This window comes from Pelobates fuscus, chromosome 7 (assembly GCF_036172605.1).
Source record: "Pelobates fuscus isolate aPelFus1 chromosome 7, aPelFus1.pri, whole genome shotgun sequence".
Taxonomy (NCBI): domain Eukaryota; kingdom Metazoa; phylum Chordata; class Amphibia; order Anura; family Pelobatidae; genus Pelobates; species Pelobates fuscus.
In genome coordinates, this window is record NC_086323.1 from 6,439,875 (window position 1) to 6,457,708 (window position 17,834).

Genomic DNA, 17,834 nt, shown 5'->3' on the forward strand with positions numbered 1-17,834 from the left:
ACAAGGCCCTCTGTTCGGTTTCGTACGCTTCGTTCGATCAGGCGGTGAATCTGGTGCAGCGAGCGGGACGGGGGGCGTTGTTGGCTAAGGCGGACATTGAGGCGGCTTTTCGCCTTTTACCAATCCATCCGCAGTGCCATCACCTGCTGGGTTGTCATTTTGAGGGGGCATACTATGTGGACTTGTGTTTACCCATGGGGTGCTCGATATCGTGTGCATACTTTGAGAAGTTTAGCACGTTCCTGGAATGGGTGGTGAAGTTGGAAGCGGGCACTAGGATGGTAGTCCATTACCTGGATGACTTCCTGTGCGTCGGGCCTTCCGGTTCGGAGGAGTGCAGGAGGGGATTGAGGACTCTGGAATGGGTGGCGCACGTTATTGGAGTCCCTCTGGCGGGTGACAAAACGGTGGGTCCTACGACGTGCTTGAGCTTCTTGGGCTTGGAGATCGACTCGATCAAAGGGGAGTGTAGGCTGCCGCAGGATAAGTTGGTGGCGCTGCGGCAGGCAGTGGCGGAGGTACGAGGAGCGAAGAAGGTCACGCTCCGGGCGCTTCAGTCGCTGCTAGGCCGGCTTAACTTCGCCTGTCGGGTGATCCCAGTCGGCAGGGTATTTAACAGGTTCCTGGCCCGGGCGACAGCGGGGGTGGCGTTCCCGCACCACCTTATCCGGGTCTCGGCGGCCATGAAGGCCGACCTAGGGGTCTGGGGTGAATTCTTGCGGGATTTTAATGGGAAGGTATTTTTTCGGGAGCCGGTGGCTTCGTCTCAGGAACTGGAGCTTTACACGGACGCTTCGGGTAGCGTTGGGTTTGGGGCCTACTTCTCCGGGCAATGGTGCGCGGGGACTTGGCCTACGGAGTGGAGGGTCAGCCCGCTGATCCGCAACTTGGCGTTCCTCGAGTTATTCCCGCTAGTCGTAGCACTGTCACTGTGGGGTCCGCAGTTGAGGGACAGGAAGGTCGTTTTCTTTTCGGACAATATGGCAGTAGTGGACGCAGTGAATGGGCTGTCAGCGTCCTCTATCCCGGTGGTTCGGCTTCTCCGCCGTTTCGTGTTGTTGTGTATGCGTTTTAATATTGTTTTTAGGGCCCGGCCTGTGCCCGGTCTGTTGAATGTGATTGCCGATGCGTTATCTCGTTCGCAGTGGGAGAGGTTTCGGCAGGCGGCGCCGGGAGCTCAGGAGGAGGGGATGTCTTGCCCGGAAGAGATGTGGCGGCTCGGGACATCATGCTTGGTGGACTGATACGGGACTCCCTGGCCCCCGCTACATGGACGGCTTACAGTAAGGTGTGGGGAGAGTGGGAGGAATTGGTGCAACAGTCGGGGGGCCAGCCCTCGCAGGAGGGCCGGTTGGACACGCTGTTGTGGCTTGTGTGTAGATCGGTTACCAAAGGGTCTTCAGCAGCGGTGATAGGGCGAAAGCTGGCGGCGCTAGCTTTCCTGTTTAAATTCAATGGTTGGGAGGACGCCACGAAACACTTTCTGGTGAGGCAGGCGCTGAAAGGGCTAAGGAGGGGGAAAGTGTCGGTGGACTCCAGGAGGCCGGTGTCGTTTGAGTTGCTGCAACGGATTGTGGGGGCCTTGCCCGGTGTGTGTTTTTCGAGTTACGAAGTTCAGTTGTTCTCTGTGGTTTTTAGTTTCGCCTTTTTCGGGGCGTTTCGGATCAGCGAGCTGGTAAGCAGCAACCGCCAAGGGGCGGGGGGGCTTCAGGCAGCGGATGTGGAGGTGTGGAGTGACAAGGTGGTGATTAATTTGAGGCGGTCCAAAACGGACATGATGGGGAAGGGGACCTTGGTTACGCTGCGGGAGCTCCCGGGGGGGGGGGCACGTGCCCGGTCAAGTGCGCCACGGCCTTCCACGGAGTCCGGGCGGCGGCCGGAGGTTCATATTTTCGACACGAGGATGGTTCTTCACTGTCGAAGTTCCAGTTCCTCAAGGTGATGCGGAAGGTTTTGGAGAAGTTGGGAGTGGACCCAAGGCAGTTTGGGACCCATTCCTTCAGGATTGGTGCGGCTACGGAAGCGGCGAGGCTGGGGTTGGGTGATGAGAGGGTGAAGAGGATCGGCAGGTGGGAGTCCCTGCGGTTCAGGTCGTATGTTAGGCCAGACAAGTTGGTGTGAGGTCTATGGGTGGTTCAGAGGGGTTTGTTATGTTAATGTTGTGTCATGGTTGGAATTGTGTTTTATGTTTTACAGGTTGGACGGCATGAGTGGTTGGCCACTCATATATTTACTGGGCACATCGGAGAGCTGCAGTTCGACATCGGGGTCTACAGCTGGGCTTTCCAAGCTCCGTGGTGCAGCTCCGGTGGTTTGGATACCGGGGTTGGGGTTGGAATGCTATTTGTGGGGAAGTATTTCGTAAAATTTTGTTGGGCCAGGTCCCGGACATTGTGGTACTGCATGCAGGAGGCAATGATGTGGGGTCATTGCCGCAGAAGGTTTTGATTGAAAGTATGAAGAGGGATGTAGACAAGTTGCTGGAGTTAGTGCCAGGGGTTATAGTGGTGTGGTCGGAAATGGTTCCGAGGTTTTATTGGCGGCACGCGCGGAACCCCTCCGCGGTGGCGAAAATTAAGGGTAAGGTCAACAAAATCATGGCGGCATATGTGAGGCGAGTGGGGGGGGTTGTAATTAGGCACAGAGAGTTGGAGGATATGCTGCCAGGCTATTTCAGGCGGGATGGGGTTCACCTCTCAGACGTGGGCTTAGATTTTCTCCTGCTAGGTTTCCAGGAGGGCCTCCAGCTGGCAATTTTTTCCCTGGGGGGGGGGGTGTCGCTCAGGAACTCGAGGAGTCGAGCTCTGAGCTGTGGCGGGGGATGGAGAGTAAAGTTGGGGGGAGAAAAGAGTGAGAGGGGGGACAGTTTGGAGTTCAGGGCTAATAGGTAGGCCTTTGGACTGGTTTGGTAGGTTCGAGCTCGTAGGTAGCTCCGAACCAGGGTGTGTAGGGGTGTCTCGGTATGCCCCTACACTGGTGGTGCCCTTTGGTGGCAATGGATGGTGCCCTTGGTGGCAATGGTTGATGCCCTTCGGTGGCAATGGTCATGTTTCAGGTTAAGCTAATGTGTTACAATGTTGGTGTATTATGTTATGATGTTACGTTGGGGTGGGTCATTGTCAAGGGGTTAAATTGTAAAATAATGTGGTAAACTGTGCAGGCCAACGTGGGCCTGTTGTGTGACAATGACCTTTATAATTCTATGTTAATTAATAAATAAAAGCTGTGATATAATTTTGCCAAAACCCAGGTGTCAGTGTCATTATTATAACTAAGTATGTGGTGGGGGTTTTTTGTGCATATGCCGACAAGGACGACTGTGCACATGTCATGGAGTTAGTGCAATAATTCAATACAAGTTCAATAAAGATTTTTAATAATCCTACATCAGTCCCCCCTATGAAATGTTAGATTCTAAGAGATAAAACTTTATTTGTTAGTACCAGAAGACGTGTTAACCCAAAGGCACAGAAACCCCGTGGCCGCTAGCTAGGTGTTAATGCAAAGTGCAAGTCTGTCCCTAGGTCTGACCCTGAAGGCTAACTCATCGTCAGTATGGCTCTCGAACACTTCACTCCCATGGGTGGCCCATGGTGGCTTGCCCACCACTTCTCCACACGGGGCCTTTACCATTCACTGACAGATGCTGTCCCTAAGCTGATCCCTTCCTAGAATTCTCGCACTTTATCAACAAAAGGGATAGTTTGCAGCGGTAAACAGGGTGAGTTGAGATCTTGGAAATCTTGGTCATCAACTTCGAGATGTGTGAAAGTGGGTGCCGCTTGGTCAACAGTCTTCATGAGGGATTTTCTCAGACAAGGGAGGACACAACAAAAGAGAAGAGCAAAGATAAAAAGAAAAATTAGTATTGCCATACCAATATGCATTAAAGCCTTTTGCCATCCTGTCATCCAACCAAACCATCTTTCCCAGGGATCTTTTATCCCAGAATTCCTTTTTAACTCTTCAGAAAGTTCATTTAACTTTTCTATGGTTAATGTAACTTTACCATTAGGGCCTGTGTTTTCTGGGATGTAGGTACAACATGTCATGGTGTCGGGCAAAATTTTACATACTCCTCCTTTTTCAGCTAGAATCATATCTAAGGCCATTCTATTCTGGAAGGCCATTTGGGATGTGGCTTGCAACTGTTCGGCCAATCCCTGGAGGGCATCTCTGGTATAATTGACAAAACGCTGTTGGTTATAATATATATAATTTATCCAATTTAAATTCTTGTTTGTGGTAACTATGGCAAAAAGTGATTCAAATCCCGCAGCAACTTCATCTCTTGCTTTAAATTCATTGGGCACCCCCCTAGGTACCCCAATGGCATCAATATAAACATGAGGATCAAAACTTCCTTTCACTGGGGCTTCACGCTTAACCTTAGTGTGACTGGACTCATGAGTGTTGAGGTGTGTGTCAGAGATAATGTGTATGGGCATGATGGCTTTAGCCAAAGTACACTCCCCCCACCATTCTTTGTCCATTCTGGATCTTAGCTGTAAATCCCCACACAACCAGTAAATATCCCCTAATGATCTAGTATGAAACTGCAACAAGTTCATGGAGACATTTCTGTAGGTAGCGCAATACCCTTTAGAGAAGTTACCCAAGAATTTACCAATTCCATCATAGTTAGCGTAACAAGTGTAATTACCTTTATATACTGTAATACCATCAGGGGGTTTGACATCCTTGGTTAGGAGAGGATACTCCTTTGTCCATGATTTACATATGGACCTGTTGAAATCGTAATGGTAGGCAAAAAGGCTCAAAACACATTCTTCTATATCTACTGGCAGGGTTAAAGGCACAGTGCCCAGATGAGGCCGGGCACCGCCACACACATAGCATGCGGTTTTATTATGCTTATTAGCATTATATTTCATCCATTCTAACCATAGATTAACATCATTAAAACCTGTTTCGGCGGCCATGGTATCTTCAAAGGTGGGGTTAGCAATGGCCATCATGTCTTGAAAGGTCTGGATGTGAGGTTTTAATGGATTGGGGACCATATGGGTGGCCCCTTGCCACTCAGAAGAGTTACACATATCTTTGAGGTAGAAATGCCCTAACTTGTTATAGGAACCCTTTTTCCAATACATTCCCATTACATATTGGTCTGCATCTGTTGGACTTGGATGCTCAATATTGAGGATTAATTTCATTGGTGTACCCCCCCCCCCCCAGGCTTTCTCAAAGTCATTCTTTGGAGAAGGGATCTACCATGATCATCTACTTTAGATAAGGCACTTTTTGGTTTGTAACCCCAGGCAGGCCCGGCATTCCATCCCGCCGCCCCCCAATGGTTACAATTGTGCCCCCATTGTTTGTCCACTACACAAACATATGGGTCTTTTGAATGAGGGATATCTCTATAGATATTCTGAATTTGTGATGTAGGGAACGGGCATTCTACAATATCACAATAATCAAAGGTATAGGTAGCCACATGGGTACATGATGAATTATACCAAAAGGTGTACCCACTAACATCCTTAGTAATGGCTACCTGTTGGGCCTTAATTGAACTAATTAAGGAGATTATGTGCCAGAGGTACATGCTTGTGCGGTATCTGCTTCCTCTGGGGCAGGAGACTTCTTGCAGTGGGAAGCGTGGATCCAATTTGGCCTGCCGGCCACTTTGACGGAGGTTGCGGTGATCAGGAGAACTTGGAATGGACCGTCAAATCTTGGTTCCAGGGTATTTTTCCGCACAAATTTCTTAACCAGAACCCAATCTCCGGGAAGCAGGCTGTGGGTACCTGTATCCAAATCGGGATCTGGAATTGAAGAGAAAACTTGGGCATGTATTTTGTTTAAGGCACTTGCAAGTTCAGTTACATAGTCTACTAAAACATCTGATTGGAGCTGTAACTGTTGCGGATAATAACAACCTAGTCTGGGTGCTGTCCCAAATAGAATCTCATAGGGGGATAATGAGTGCTTCCCTCTAGGTGTGTGCCGAACGCTAAACAAAGCTATTGACAGGCTTTCTGGCCAGGGCATCTTTGTTTCTTGTGACATTTTTAACATTCTGGCTTTTAGAGTGCCGTTCATGCGCTCTACTTTACCACTACTTTGTGGGTGGTAAGGGGTGTGAAAGGCTAGGGTCACCCCCAGAGCAGTCCAAATTTCTTTAGTCACGGTTGCTGTAAAAGCTGGGCCCTGATCACTTTCAATGACTTCTGGAAGTCCAAATCTACATACAATGTCTGTAAGTAGACGTTTTGCTGTTGTTTTTGCAGTGATATTGGCCACTGGGTAGGCTTCTGGCCAGCCTGAGAACATATCCACTATCACTAGTGCATATTCATGAGGCCCACTCTTGGGCATTTGTATATGGTCAATTTGAATTCTCTGGAATGGGTACATGGGTTTTGCCAGGTGTTTTGGAGGCACCTTGATTGGTTTTCCTGGATTGCATTTTGCACAAATGACACAGGCCCTACAGAAGCTGTTGATCAATGTTGTGATTCCAGGTGCTTCATAATACTTCTGTATGAGGGCGGCCATTAAGTCTTTTGACAAATGTGCAGGTCCATGTGCCCATTGGACAACTGCTGGATATAAATTTTTTGGAAGGCAGAATTTGAAGTTGTTGTAGTATATCCCATCCTTTAGGATAGCTCCTTTATTCTTCCATTTCTGGATTTCTTCAGGGGTAATTGCAGCTTGCTGTTCTCGCAGAATTCTTAAATCAGTAGGAAGAGTTTGCAGAGCAAAAATAGGAACTTCTTCTTCTTGTCCGGACACTTCTTCATCCACTTCCTGCAAATCTCTGGCTGCTTGCTTAGCAGCCTGATCAGCCAAATGGTTGCCCTTTGCTTCATCTGTATCCAACTTCCCATGTGCCTTCACTTTCAGAACGGCCACCTCTTCAGGGAGTAGGAGGGCATCCATTAGATCCTTGATTGCAGAGCTGTGTTTGACTGGTGTACCGGCAGTGGTAAGAAATCCTCTTGTCTTCCAAATGAGGCCGAAGTCATGTGCCACACCCAGAGCATATCTTGAATCTGTATAAATGTTGGCACGTTTTCCTTCGGCAATTTTGCATGCTGAAGTCAGGGCTTGTAATTCAGCTTCTTGCGCAGACATTGCTGGTGGCAAAGGTGATGATTTGATAATTTCATCTGTTGTGGTTACGGCATATCCTGTATGGTATCTTCCTTCTTCATCAGCATACCTTGATCCGTCCACAAACAGGGTAAAATCTGGATCTGGCAATGGATTCTCATGCACAGTTGGTAAGTGCACTGTCTCCATCTTCATTTGTTCAAAACAGTCATGGGGTGTTTCTGGGTCATAATCATTCACTATGACCAGATCTTGAAATTCCTCTTCCAGGAAATGGCGTGGCCATGCTTCAAGAAGATCAGTTGTTGGGTATTTGACAATACCATTTTCCTGTAGCTGTGATTCATCCATGGTGGCCCATAATTTTGCCATGGGCCCAAGATCATTCCATGACCTTGTTTTTAACTTGGTAACGGGGACATGTGGGATAGCAGTATCCCAATGACGGTACAGGTAATTGAGTTCTGGAGGTAGTTGGATCAGGACCATGCTATTGCCTTCAGAGTCACAATAGAAATCTTGAGCGGTGAGCTTCACCTTTGTCCAGTGATATAGCTCATCTTCATAGCAAGGTTCAGGAGTAATGTTTGGCTTGTACCACGTGGTACAGAAGGCGTAATCCGGGCCTTCACAAAGAGGTGTATCTTCTTTATGAAATGTTAAATCTGGATGCATTCTCTTGATGCACCCACAGAGAAGATAAATGTAGGTTTCATCCAAGATAAATCCATAGTAAATACCCCCCTCAGGGAGTGGAAGAAGAGTGGATGGATTAAGAACTTGACATCTTTGTATGGAAATGTTGTCAGGCAGGAGAAGATGACATTGCAGGCGCAGGTGTCTGGCAGGAGACACGTGCTTGAGCTGGACTTGGTTGATAATGGCAGAGATGTCATGAGGGGCCAAAACAACCAGAGGGTGGCCAAGGACTAGGTCTGCAGTTCTTTCAATGAGCTCTCTTGCAGCAAAAACAGCCCTAAGGCAGGAAGGGGTCCCTCTGGCCACAATGTCCAGTTGACATGAGAAATATCCAATAGGCCTCTGGCGGCCTCTTTAATCATTAGTTTGGGTAAGGACTCCTGTAGCATGGCCTTGTCTTTCAGAGACAAATAATTTGAAAGGTTTGGAATAGTCTGGTAGGCCCAATGCAGGAGCAGATGCAATAGCACGTTTTAGGGTATGGAAATTGTCCAGAGCTTCATTGGTCAGACCAAATGGATCTGACTTGAGTGCATCATAAAGAGGTTGCATAAGCAGAGAGGCCTCTGGGATCCATGCTCTGCAGTAAGAAATGAGGCCTAAGAAGGCATGAAGAGATTTTGAGGTCCTTGGAGGTGGAATATCCAGTACTGCTCTCACTCGGTCCCGAGTGAGATGCCTGGTGCCTTGAGATAGACAATGAACTGCAGCTTAAGAAGTGAAGCTTAAGAAGTGAAGCTTTGCATCCTTGTTCTGCCAAGTAGCAAAGGAGACTGAGTGAACACTTTTCAGTAGTGGGAATATCATCTCCACAGAGCAGTAAATCATCCACATACTGGAGTAAAACAACTTCTGGGTGTTCAGCTTGCCATGGGTCAAGGATGGTACACATGGCTTTTGCAAACTGGCTTGGAGAATTTTGGGCCCCTTGGGGCATGACAGTCCAGGTATACTGTTGCATCTCATGGGTGAAAGCAAACAGGTATTGACAGGATGGGTCCAGTGGAACACTGAAAAAAGCATTAGCCAAATCAATGACTGTGAAAAACTTTGCAGATGGTGGGACTCCAGAGAGTAGAGTGTGAGGGTTTGGTACAAGAGGGGTGTCCAGGACAGTTGCTTCATTGACGGCACGGAGATCCTGAACCATCCTGTACTTCTCTGGCTCACCTTTTGGAGTCTTCTTTTTTACAGGGAATAATGGAGTATTACACTCTGATTTACATTTTACTAGAGCACCCTTCTCCAAGAGAGCTTTGATTTGGATAGAAATAGCTGCAGCCTGTGCTGGTTTTAAAGGATACTGTGGCTTTCTTGGTAACTTAACTCCTGGAATGAGCTTTACCACCACAGGTGGGACATTTAGGTGACCTATGTCCTCTGGGCCTGAGGACCATAAGTGAGCAGGCACCTGGGTTTTTAACATTTCTGGGAAATTGGGCCTCTGTTCAGCTGCTTCTCTATGGGGTTCTTCTAGCTGCAGCATTAGAGGTATGGAGCACAAGGCTGAGGTATCTGATTCAGATAGAGGTGTAGACATTTCTACTTGTCCATCTGGAGTGAAGGTGATAGATGCCTGCAGGCGTGAGAGAACATCAGCACCTAACAGGTTAATTGGGCAAGTGGAGGATACCACAAACCGAGCAAGCAGGCTAGTGCCAACTCGTAGTGGAGTTGTTAAAGGGCTGTGTCTTGGCTGGCCATCCACTCCAACACAAGAGACATCAATATTGGACAGAAAGGATGGGTCTGGCAGGTCTTGTTCTCGCAGAACACTTCGGGCTGCACCTGTGTCAACAAGAAAAGTGGTTGGTTGGCCCTCAATGGGTAAAGTCACTGTAGCAAGTGGCCCCCCCTTGTCCCCTGTAGACACTGCCATGACAGGGGTTAATGACACAGGCTTGCCAATGTCCTAATCATCAGGTTCCTCAACTAGTGGAACCGTTGTCTCGGCCTTAGGGGCCGGTGCTGGCCTGGACGGCTTTCTTGGCTCTCTTTTAGGTTCTGGGCAATCACTTTTAAAATGTCCTTTGGCTCTGCAATTGAAACAATAACCTTCCTCTGGTTTGGTGCCTTTGGGAATAGGGGTGGTGCGGGACACCATAAGCGGAGCAGAGCTGGGCCTTCTGGGGGTTTGGGCAGATTCTAGACCTCTAGCAACCAAGAGTAAAGTATCCAGAGGAACAACCTTATATTCAGGGCGTGCAGCAATGATTCCTTTACGTATGGAATCCTTGACACCTTGGACAAATGCACCGGACAGCATTTGTGAATGGATCTTATCAGTAAGATCAAACCCCAAATCTGTAAACATTTGATACAGTCTTGCATGAAACCTTTCCACTGATTCACCTTTATCTTGTACAACATCAGTGAGGCCAGCAGCCTGATCTGCAAGCTTGTCCTTAGCCCATTCTCTCAATTGGTTGCAAAAAGTCACTCCGGAGGGGTAATCAACATCACTAGAGAGCAGATCTGTACTGAGGTGGCGGGCCATGCTGGGCCAATATGCATCCCCTGCTTTGATAGCACAAATGCTCAGTAAGTCACGCCATGCGGCGGAATAAGTCTTTTGAATTTGAACTATCCCTCGGTAAAAGGGCATAGGCTGCTTTTCTGGGTCAGGGAGTGATTTCATTAAAGCACTAGCTTGAGTGGGGTTGAAGGCAACATATTTAGGAGGGGCCCGTTCTCCCCGACCCTTGTGTCCAAAGGGATCATCGATAGAACGATGAGCTGAGGCTCCCGCAGCCTCCAATGAATCCTGGGATACCCTGTCATCCTCTTCCTCCTCTATTTCTACGATCTGGGCCCTTCTACGTGAGGGGCCCGCTTGAGGTGACAGAACCGGGGGATGGGAGGGAGTCCCAGATGCAGGGGTGGCTTGTGGGTCGTAGTCTTGGGATAAGTAGTCACCGGGAAGTACCGGCATCAGGGCTGAATGACTGGGGGCCGCCATATTGGGGGCGTGAAAGGAAGCTGCATTGGGGTTAAGGGAAGAAGTGGCGGCCATGTTGGATGTGGGCACATCCGGGGCAGACTGTGCCGTACTGGGCATGACCGGAACCTGGGGAGTGGCTTGGGGAAGGGGGTATGGATAGTTTGGATAGGGCAGGGCCATGGGATACGGGAAGGGGTATGGCCAGGCTGGGGAGGGCAGGAGAGTTGGGTGGGGATTTGGGAAGGAGGTGGGATATTGGACCGGGGCAGAGGCGGGTACGGGAGAGGACGGAGAAGGATTGGTAGGGGTGGGTGTAGAAGGAGGAGCCGGAGCAAGGGAGGAGGAGGTAGTTAGTTGGGCGGATGCAGAGGGGAGGGTAGAGTTGTTAACGGAGAGGGAGTGTAGAGAAGAAATGGCAGATGAAATGTTAGGATTAGGTACAGAAGGTAGTGTAGGGATGGATGAGGATGATGGGAATGTTAGAGATGGGAAAGGGGAAAAGAAAGATCCGTCAGAATTCAGGACCGGGCAGACAGGGGAGGTGATGGGATGGGCATCGGGAGGATTGGGAGTGGGGAACATAGTCAGCTGGCTATCACCTATAGCTGACTGAACCTTGGGGATAGACATCCCCTGGGCGCCATTTTGGGGCGCTGGCTGAGGGAATACCCCAGCAACACAGTTATTATGATACACAAACAATTTCACACCTTTGTGATTTATTTCTTCCTCAACCCAACCTTCCTGTTGAATAGCCTTCGCTACTCTGTACCATGCTTCAGCAGTCTTTAATAAATCGTTATCTGTAAGCTTGCCTTTCTTCTCTGTCAGTAATCTACGCCAGCTTTCTGGTTGTAATCTACCACATGAAGGCACAGCAATTTTACACACTTTAGCAATTCTTTCAACACCTTTAACCATTTCCTCTCCCTCTCTGTCTTCAACTAAATCACATGCGAGCCAGCCCCTACCGGGCTTACTCAATTCCTGCCCCATATTCCCCCTCCCCCCTATACCAGCGTCCTAGATATAGGGATAGAAAAGGAAAAAGGAACAAGAGCGTCTACAATGCTCGACTGCCACTCAAGGAGTCTTCCCAAAACGTAGACTAGTCACTGAATCCGCCTACCCGAGGTGGTAGACACGGATTGGAGCGAGGTGAGAAGTGTGTGACCAATCACTTCTCTATCAAGAGAAATAGGAGTGGATAGAATAATAATATAGGAAGTATAGAAAAGGGAAAAGGCAAGGAAAAATCCTTAGAGACAGACACAGGAGTTTAAATAACTCCTAATTACACAAACAAGACAACAGTACAATTGAAATACAGTGCATGCATCACAGTTCAAATAAAATCAACAGTAAACCTTTCCTTTACTCGTGTGCTTACTCCAAAGTCACCTCCCTCAACCCCGTAGTGTCCCCGCTCGGAGAACGACTTCCTTAAGTCTCACTACCAAAGGCCACGGAAAACAACTGACACCGGTCCGAGATCCGTTAGCCTCCCTCGTTACAGCAGCCCACTATAAGTGGCCACCTCTATCCTCACCCTCGTAGTGCCCCTATGAAACCCACTCATAAGTCCCACTACCCCGTGGTGATGAAGACAGCAATGCCTGCCCGAATCCACACACCACAAATAAAAATTGGAATGACTCCAGCTCAGCGCTCAAAGCTGGAGGGTACCACCTCTCTGCAAGCAGAGTTATGTGCACAATGAAGCTAGCTAGGCTATCAAAGTAACACCAGAAGGATCCCCAGGAAACTATGAGTCTACACAATCTCCACAGATCCAACTCGCCTCTTTTTCCATACAGCCACAGCCACGAGGCTCCTAAAAGAGGTAAACAGGCAAAGAAGACCCCCAGGAAAACTTCCACAGGTCAACCCCCCTTTTTCCCTACAGCCACAGACCCGTGGCCCCTAAAAGGAGTAAAACAGGCAACAGGACTCCAGGCAAATCCCCCGGGTCCACCCCCCTTTAACCCAAAAGGGGTAAGCAAGCAAACAGTCAAAACAGAGAACCCCAGGCAAGACCCCCGCAGGTCCACCCCCCTTTATCTCAAAAAGGGGAAAAGCAGGCAAAACAGAGAACCCCAGGCAAGACCCCCGCAGGTCCACCCCCCTTTATCTCAAAAAGGGGAAAACAGGCGAAACAGAGAACCCCAGGCAAAACCCCCGCAGGTCCACCCCCCTTTATCTCAAAAAGGGGAAACAGGCAAACAGTTCAAACACACCCAGGCAACAGATAGACTAAATGCAGGTAAACAAGTGAGTAACGAGACTCCGGGCAAGATATTACCTGTCTTTGATGTCCTCCCGGGAAGCAGTCACAGACACGTGGACGGGTCAATCAAAGGGGCCGGAACATACCAGTGGCTCTGCAGAAGTCTCTACCGTGTACCTGGAGGTGATCAGTCTCCTTTCCTTCCCCCCCGATTCCTCCGTCCAACAGCGTCTTCCTTAGGACGGCTCACCGGCCAGACATAGCCCGGAGCCCCACGTTGGGCGCCAAGTTGTTATGGTACTTTTTAGCAGTAAACCAAAATGTTTAAATGTCTATTTGTTCCTGTCCAAATTAAGAAAATTAAATTGCGTATATACGCTGAAGTAATTCAGTCTGACACACAGAGTTCAGGTTAAAATAACTTCGAGGAAATTTATTGGCAAGTGAGTCAAGAGCGGGCTCGCAGGCCCTTTTAAGAGGCATTTTACGTCATCATTGAATATCAGATAATAACAAATAAACATCATTAATTGGATTAATTGTCAAGTGTCTGGATTAGTGTCCACCTATAAATGTAATTAATTGGCTCAGAAACTAAGTGGTTAGCTAGGTGTCCACCCACCAATAGGTGGTATTGTTCTGGACACGGGTGGGGACAGGGGGCTCAAGCGCCATCTTCCCTAGCATAAGGCTTACTCGGTGGAAAGGGGGGGCTTGAGCGTCATTTTACACGGTCAGTGATGTCAAGTCAGGTGCAAGGTCTCTTATGAATAGAACATTTCATTACTACTGTGTTCTCATGGCCTTCAATTTATACTATGTTGCGAGTTAGGGGAGATTCAGCAGTTCCTGAGTTAGTCATGTCTTTATAGAAAATACAGTCTTTGTCCATTGTGTTAGATGTGCTGGGAAATTCTGTCCTGTAATGTAGTTTTAAAATGAAGAAGTCAGGTTATGAGGACAAAATGGAGGATTTGTCTCACAGTATGCAGTTAAAATGGAGTTAGTGCAATAATTCAATACAAGTTCAATAAAGATTTTTAATAATCCTACATCAGCACTAACAGGTGTACTCAGCACTTTACAGGTTACATTACAGTAGAGGGAGGTGCAGTAGGTATACAGTGTATGTATATTATATTTATATAGCAATAACAGCAATAACTCAGCACTTTACAGGTTACATTACAGTAGAGGGAGGTACAGTAAGTGCAATAGGTATGCAGTGTATGTATATTTTATTTATATAGCGCTAACAGCAGGGCCGGATTAAGAGCCCAGTGGGCCTGGTGCTGACAATTATGATGGGCCTTATTACAAAATCTTATTGACCAAAAACACTAAAACAGTCCTACCTCCTAAGCGTCATGTATCTGATGGAGATGATGCTGTAGGGAAACTCATAGGATGCAACTATGAGAAAACACATACCCTTTGCTAATCTCATGCTTTCATCTTTCAAGTAAACCCATACCCCCTAACAGCAGTGTCCAGTAAAGCAGGAAGTCTATGGATGCGGTAAAAGGGTAGGCTACTGACACAAACCACATAACCAGAACGGCCGAAAGGGCGAACATACACAAAAAGGGGGGAGCAGCACAGAGGCAGCCTACAGAGCAGGTAAGTGAGGGAGACCGCATAGAGGAAGGGAAAGTAGAAGGAGCAGAAAGGTTCTGCAAGGGGCAGGAGGGGTCAGCAAGGAATAGAAAGGGGCAGCAAGAAGCAGGAAGGGGTCAAAAGGTTTTCAAGGAGCAGGAGGGTAAAGTAGAAGGAGCAGCAAGGAGCAGGAGGGGTCAGCAAGGAGCAGGAGGGGTCAGCAAGGAGTAGAAAGGATCTGCAAGAGGCAGGAGGGGTCAGCAAGGAATAGGAAGGGACAGCAGGAAGGGGTAGGGACGGTCTGCAAGGAGCAGGAGGGGTCACCAAGGAGTAGGAAGGGTCTGCAAGGAGCAAGAGGGGTCAGCAAGGAGTAGGAACAGGCAGCAAGGAGCAGGAAGGGGCAGCAAGGAGTAGGAAGGGGCAGCAAGGAGCAGGAAGAGGCAGCAAGAAGTAGGAAGAGGGAGCAGGAAGGGTCTGCAAGGAGCAGGAAGGGGCAGCAGGGAGTAGGAAGGGGCAGCACGGAGTAGGAAGAGGCAGCAAGGAGCAGGAGGGGTCAGCAAGGAGTAGAAAGGGTCTGCAAGGGGCAGTAGGGGTCAGCAAGGAGTAGTAAGGGTCTGCTAGGAGTAGGAAGGGGCAGCAAGGAGGAAGAAGGGGCAGAAAGGAGTAGGAAGGGTCTGCAAAAAGCAGGAAGGGTCTGCAAGGAGCAGGAAGGGGCAGGAAGAATCAGAAGGAACAGAAAGGATCATCAAGGGGCTGCAAGAAGCTGGAAGGGGCAGAAAGAAGCAGGAAGGGCAGTAAGAAGCAGGAAGGGTCTGCAAGAAGCAGGAAGGGCAGGAAGGGTCTGCAAGAAGCAGGAAGGGTCTGCAAGAAGCAGGAAGGGCCATCAAGGAGCAGGAAGAGTCATCAAGGAGCAGAAAGGGATCAGAAAGAGAAAGGAGCAGAAGGGCGCAAAATAAGCAGAAAGTAGCAGAAAGGTAAAGGAGCAGAAGGAGCCTCAGAAGACAAAGAAGACTGTGTCAAATGAAGGAGAAGAAAATGAGATTGGAGCACTTCATTCTGGACACCACATCATAAGGCGTTGGTACCTGGGTCTGGCAGGGAAACTTTGGACCTTCTCATCAAACCAGGTAAAAACAAACAATATCAGTGTTAATGTGTTCACTTTTATTTATTGAGTGTCAGGAAACACAGAGGGCCGCTGGGTAGGGGTGCCGCTGATTGGCTACATGGGTCAGCTAGCACTCTAAGCCAATCAGTAGCTCCCCATTCATAAAAACGTAAAAAATTTTATGAATCGGGAACTAGCGATTGGCTTAGAGTGTCAGATGACCACTCTAGCCAATCAGCGGCACCCATGCCCAACGTCAATCTGCACTTCCTGACACTCTGTTTCAGAAGTCGAATACCACTGAGCGACCTGGAGATCTGGAGCTGAAGGAAGCCTTTGGGGGTAAACCATTGGAGAGCGGTTTCACCCCTTCAAAGAAAGAGCACCCAGGGGCCGCCTTGCATCACAGCATTTTCATTTAGATAAAGTTGTTATGGTGACCAGAATGTTCCTGTAATTTGATGAAAGGAACACTATAGTGTCAGGAATACAAACATATATTCCTGACACCATAGTTGTGAAAACGCTATTCATCCTTGCTTTATGTGAAAATGACTATGCTCCTTCCCTTTCATGACACTGTCAAAAAGGGGCCAAGCATGGATGTCATTACAATTATGCCCCCCCCCTCCCCCCCGGAAAAATTCCTGCGGACGTCCATGCTCAGGGTCCCCATGTTCCCCAGTGTCCCAATGTCTCAGAGTCCCCATGTCTCGGAGCTGCTGTCTGGACTCTCTGTGCAGAGCTGCTCCCCCGCGCATCAGTGAGTAGAGAGAGGCAGGGAGGGAGATGCCGTAACTTCTTATCACTGCCTCTCTCCACACAAACAGTGACCCCCTACTGGCCGGCGCTGGTATTGCAGAATAATCTATGTTTATACTGAGACAGACATTTGTATTGCCGGTATTACTGCAATACCGGCACCGGCTAGGCAGCCTCAAATACCTGAGAAATACTTCTGAGAAATACCTGGCAACCCTAAGAAATACATGAAAAATACCTGGCAACCCTAAGTAGTGTGTAAAAAAAAAAAAAAAAATGTAAAATTTTTTTTTTTTTTTTTTTTTAAACCAATGGGCCTATTCCATGGGCCTGGGCCTGGAGCTGCAGCTCCATCAGCCCCTATGTTAATCCGGCCCTGGCTAACAGGTGTACTCAGCACTTTACAGGTTACATTACAGTAGAGGGAGGTACAGTAAGTGCAGTAGGTATACAGTGTATGTATATTTTATTTATATAGCGTTAACAGGTGTACTCAGCACGTTACAGGTTACATTACAGTGGAGGGAGGTGCAGTAAGTGCAGTAGGTATACAGTGTATGTATATTTTATTTATATAGCGCTAACAGGTGTACTCAGCACTTTACAGGTTACATTACAGTAGAGGGAGGTACAGTAAGTGCAGTAGGTATACAGTGTATGTATATTATATTTATATAGCGCTAACAGGTGTACTCAGCACTTTACAGGTTACATTACAGTAGAGGGAGGTACAGTAAGTGCAGTAGGTATACAGTGTATGTATATTATATTTATATAGCGCTAACAGGTGTACTCAGCGCTTTACAGGTTACATTACAGTAGAGGGAGATACAGTAAGTGCAGTAGGTATACAGTGTATGTATATTATATTTATATAGCGCTAACAGGTGTACTCAGCGCTTTACAGGTTACATTACAGTAGAGGGAGATACAGTAAGTGCAGTAGGTATACAGTGTATGTATATTATATTTATATAGCGCTAACAGGTGTACTCAGCGCTTTACAGGTTACATTACAGTAGAGGGAGATACAGTAAGTGCAGTAGGTATACAGTGTATGTATATTATATTTATATAGCACTAACAAGTTATATATTGAATTTATCTTTAACAATACAATTTGTAATCAGTTCTTATTATTGTGTAATTCAGGCAGAAATCGTTGGCTTGGACACTGACATCCAGGAAGAGTTTGCTAAACAGCGGGAACACCTTGAGCGCAATCTCAGCACTTTACAAAGAAAACTTGTAAAGGATACCGAGATTCACCGTGCCGATAATGTTCGGGTTATGCAGGTATTAATTCCATTGTGATGAAATCCCTCTTTTATTTCAATATTTCTTCCCTATTCATTCGGTAGATGTAACTACCGAACAAAGACCACCCCCCTGGCTCATTAAACTTCAAAGCCTGC

General features: G+C 47.8%; 1 protein-coding gene across 1 annotated transcript in view; it reads left to right on the top strand.

The window, feature by feature from the left end:
- LOC134568930 (cilia- and flagella-associated protein 57-like) overlaps positions 1 to 17,834 on the top strand; it is a 171,607-nt gene that overhangs the window by 141,605 nt on the left and 12,168 nt on the right. Inside the window, exon 20 of the mRNA XM_063427648.1 lies at positions 17,572 to 17,715. Within this exon, the coding sequence (XP_063283718.1) occupies positions 17,572 to 17,715 (144 nt within the window). The remainder of the gene's footprint in view (positions 1 to 17,571; positions 17,716 to 17,834) is intronic.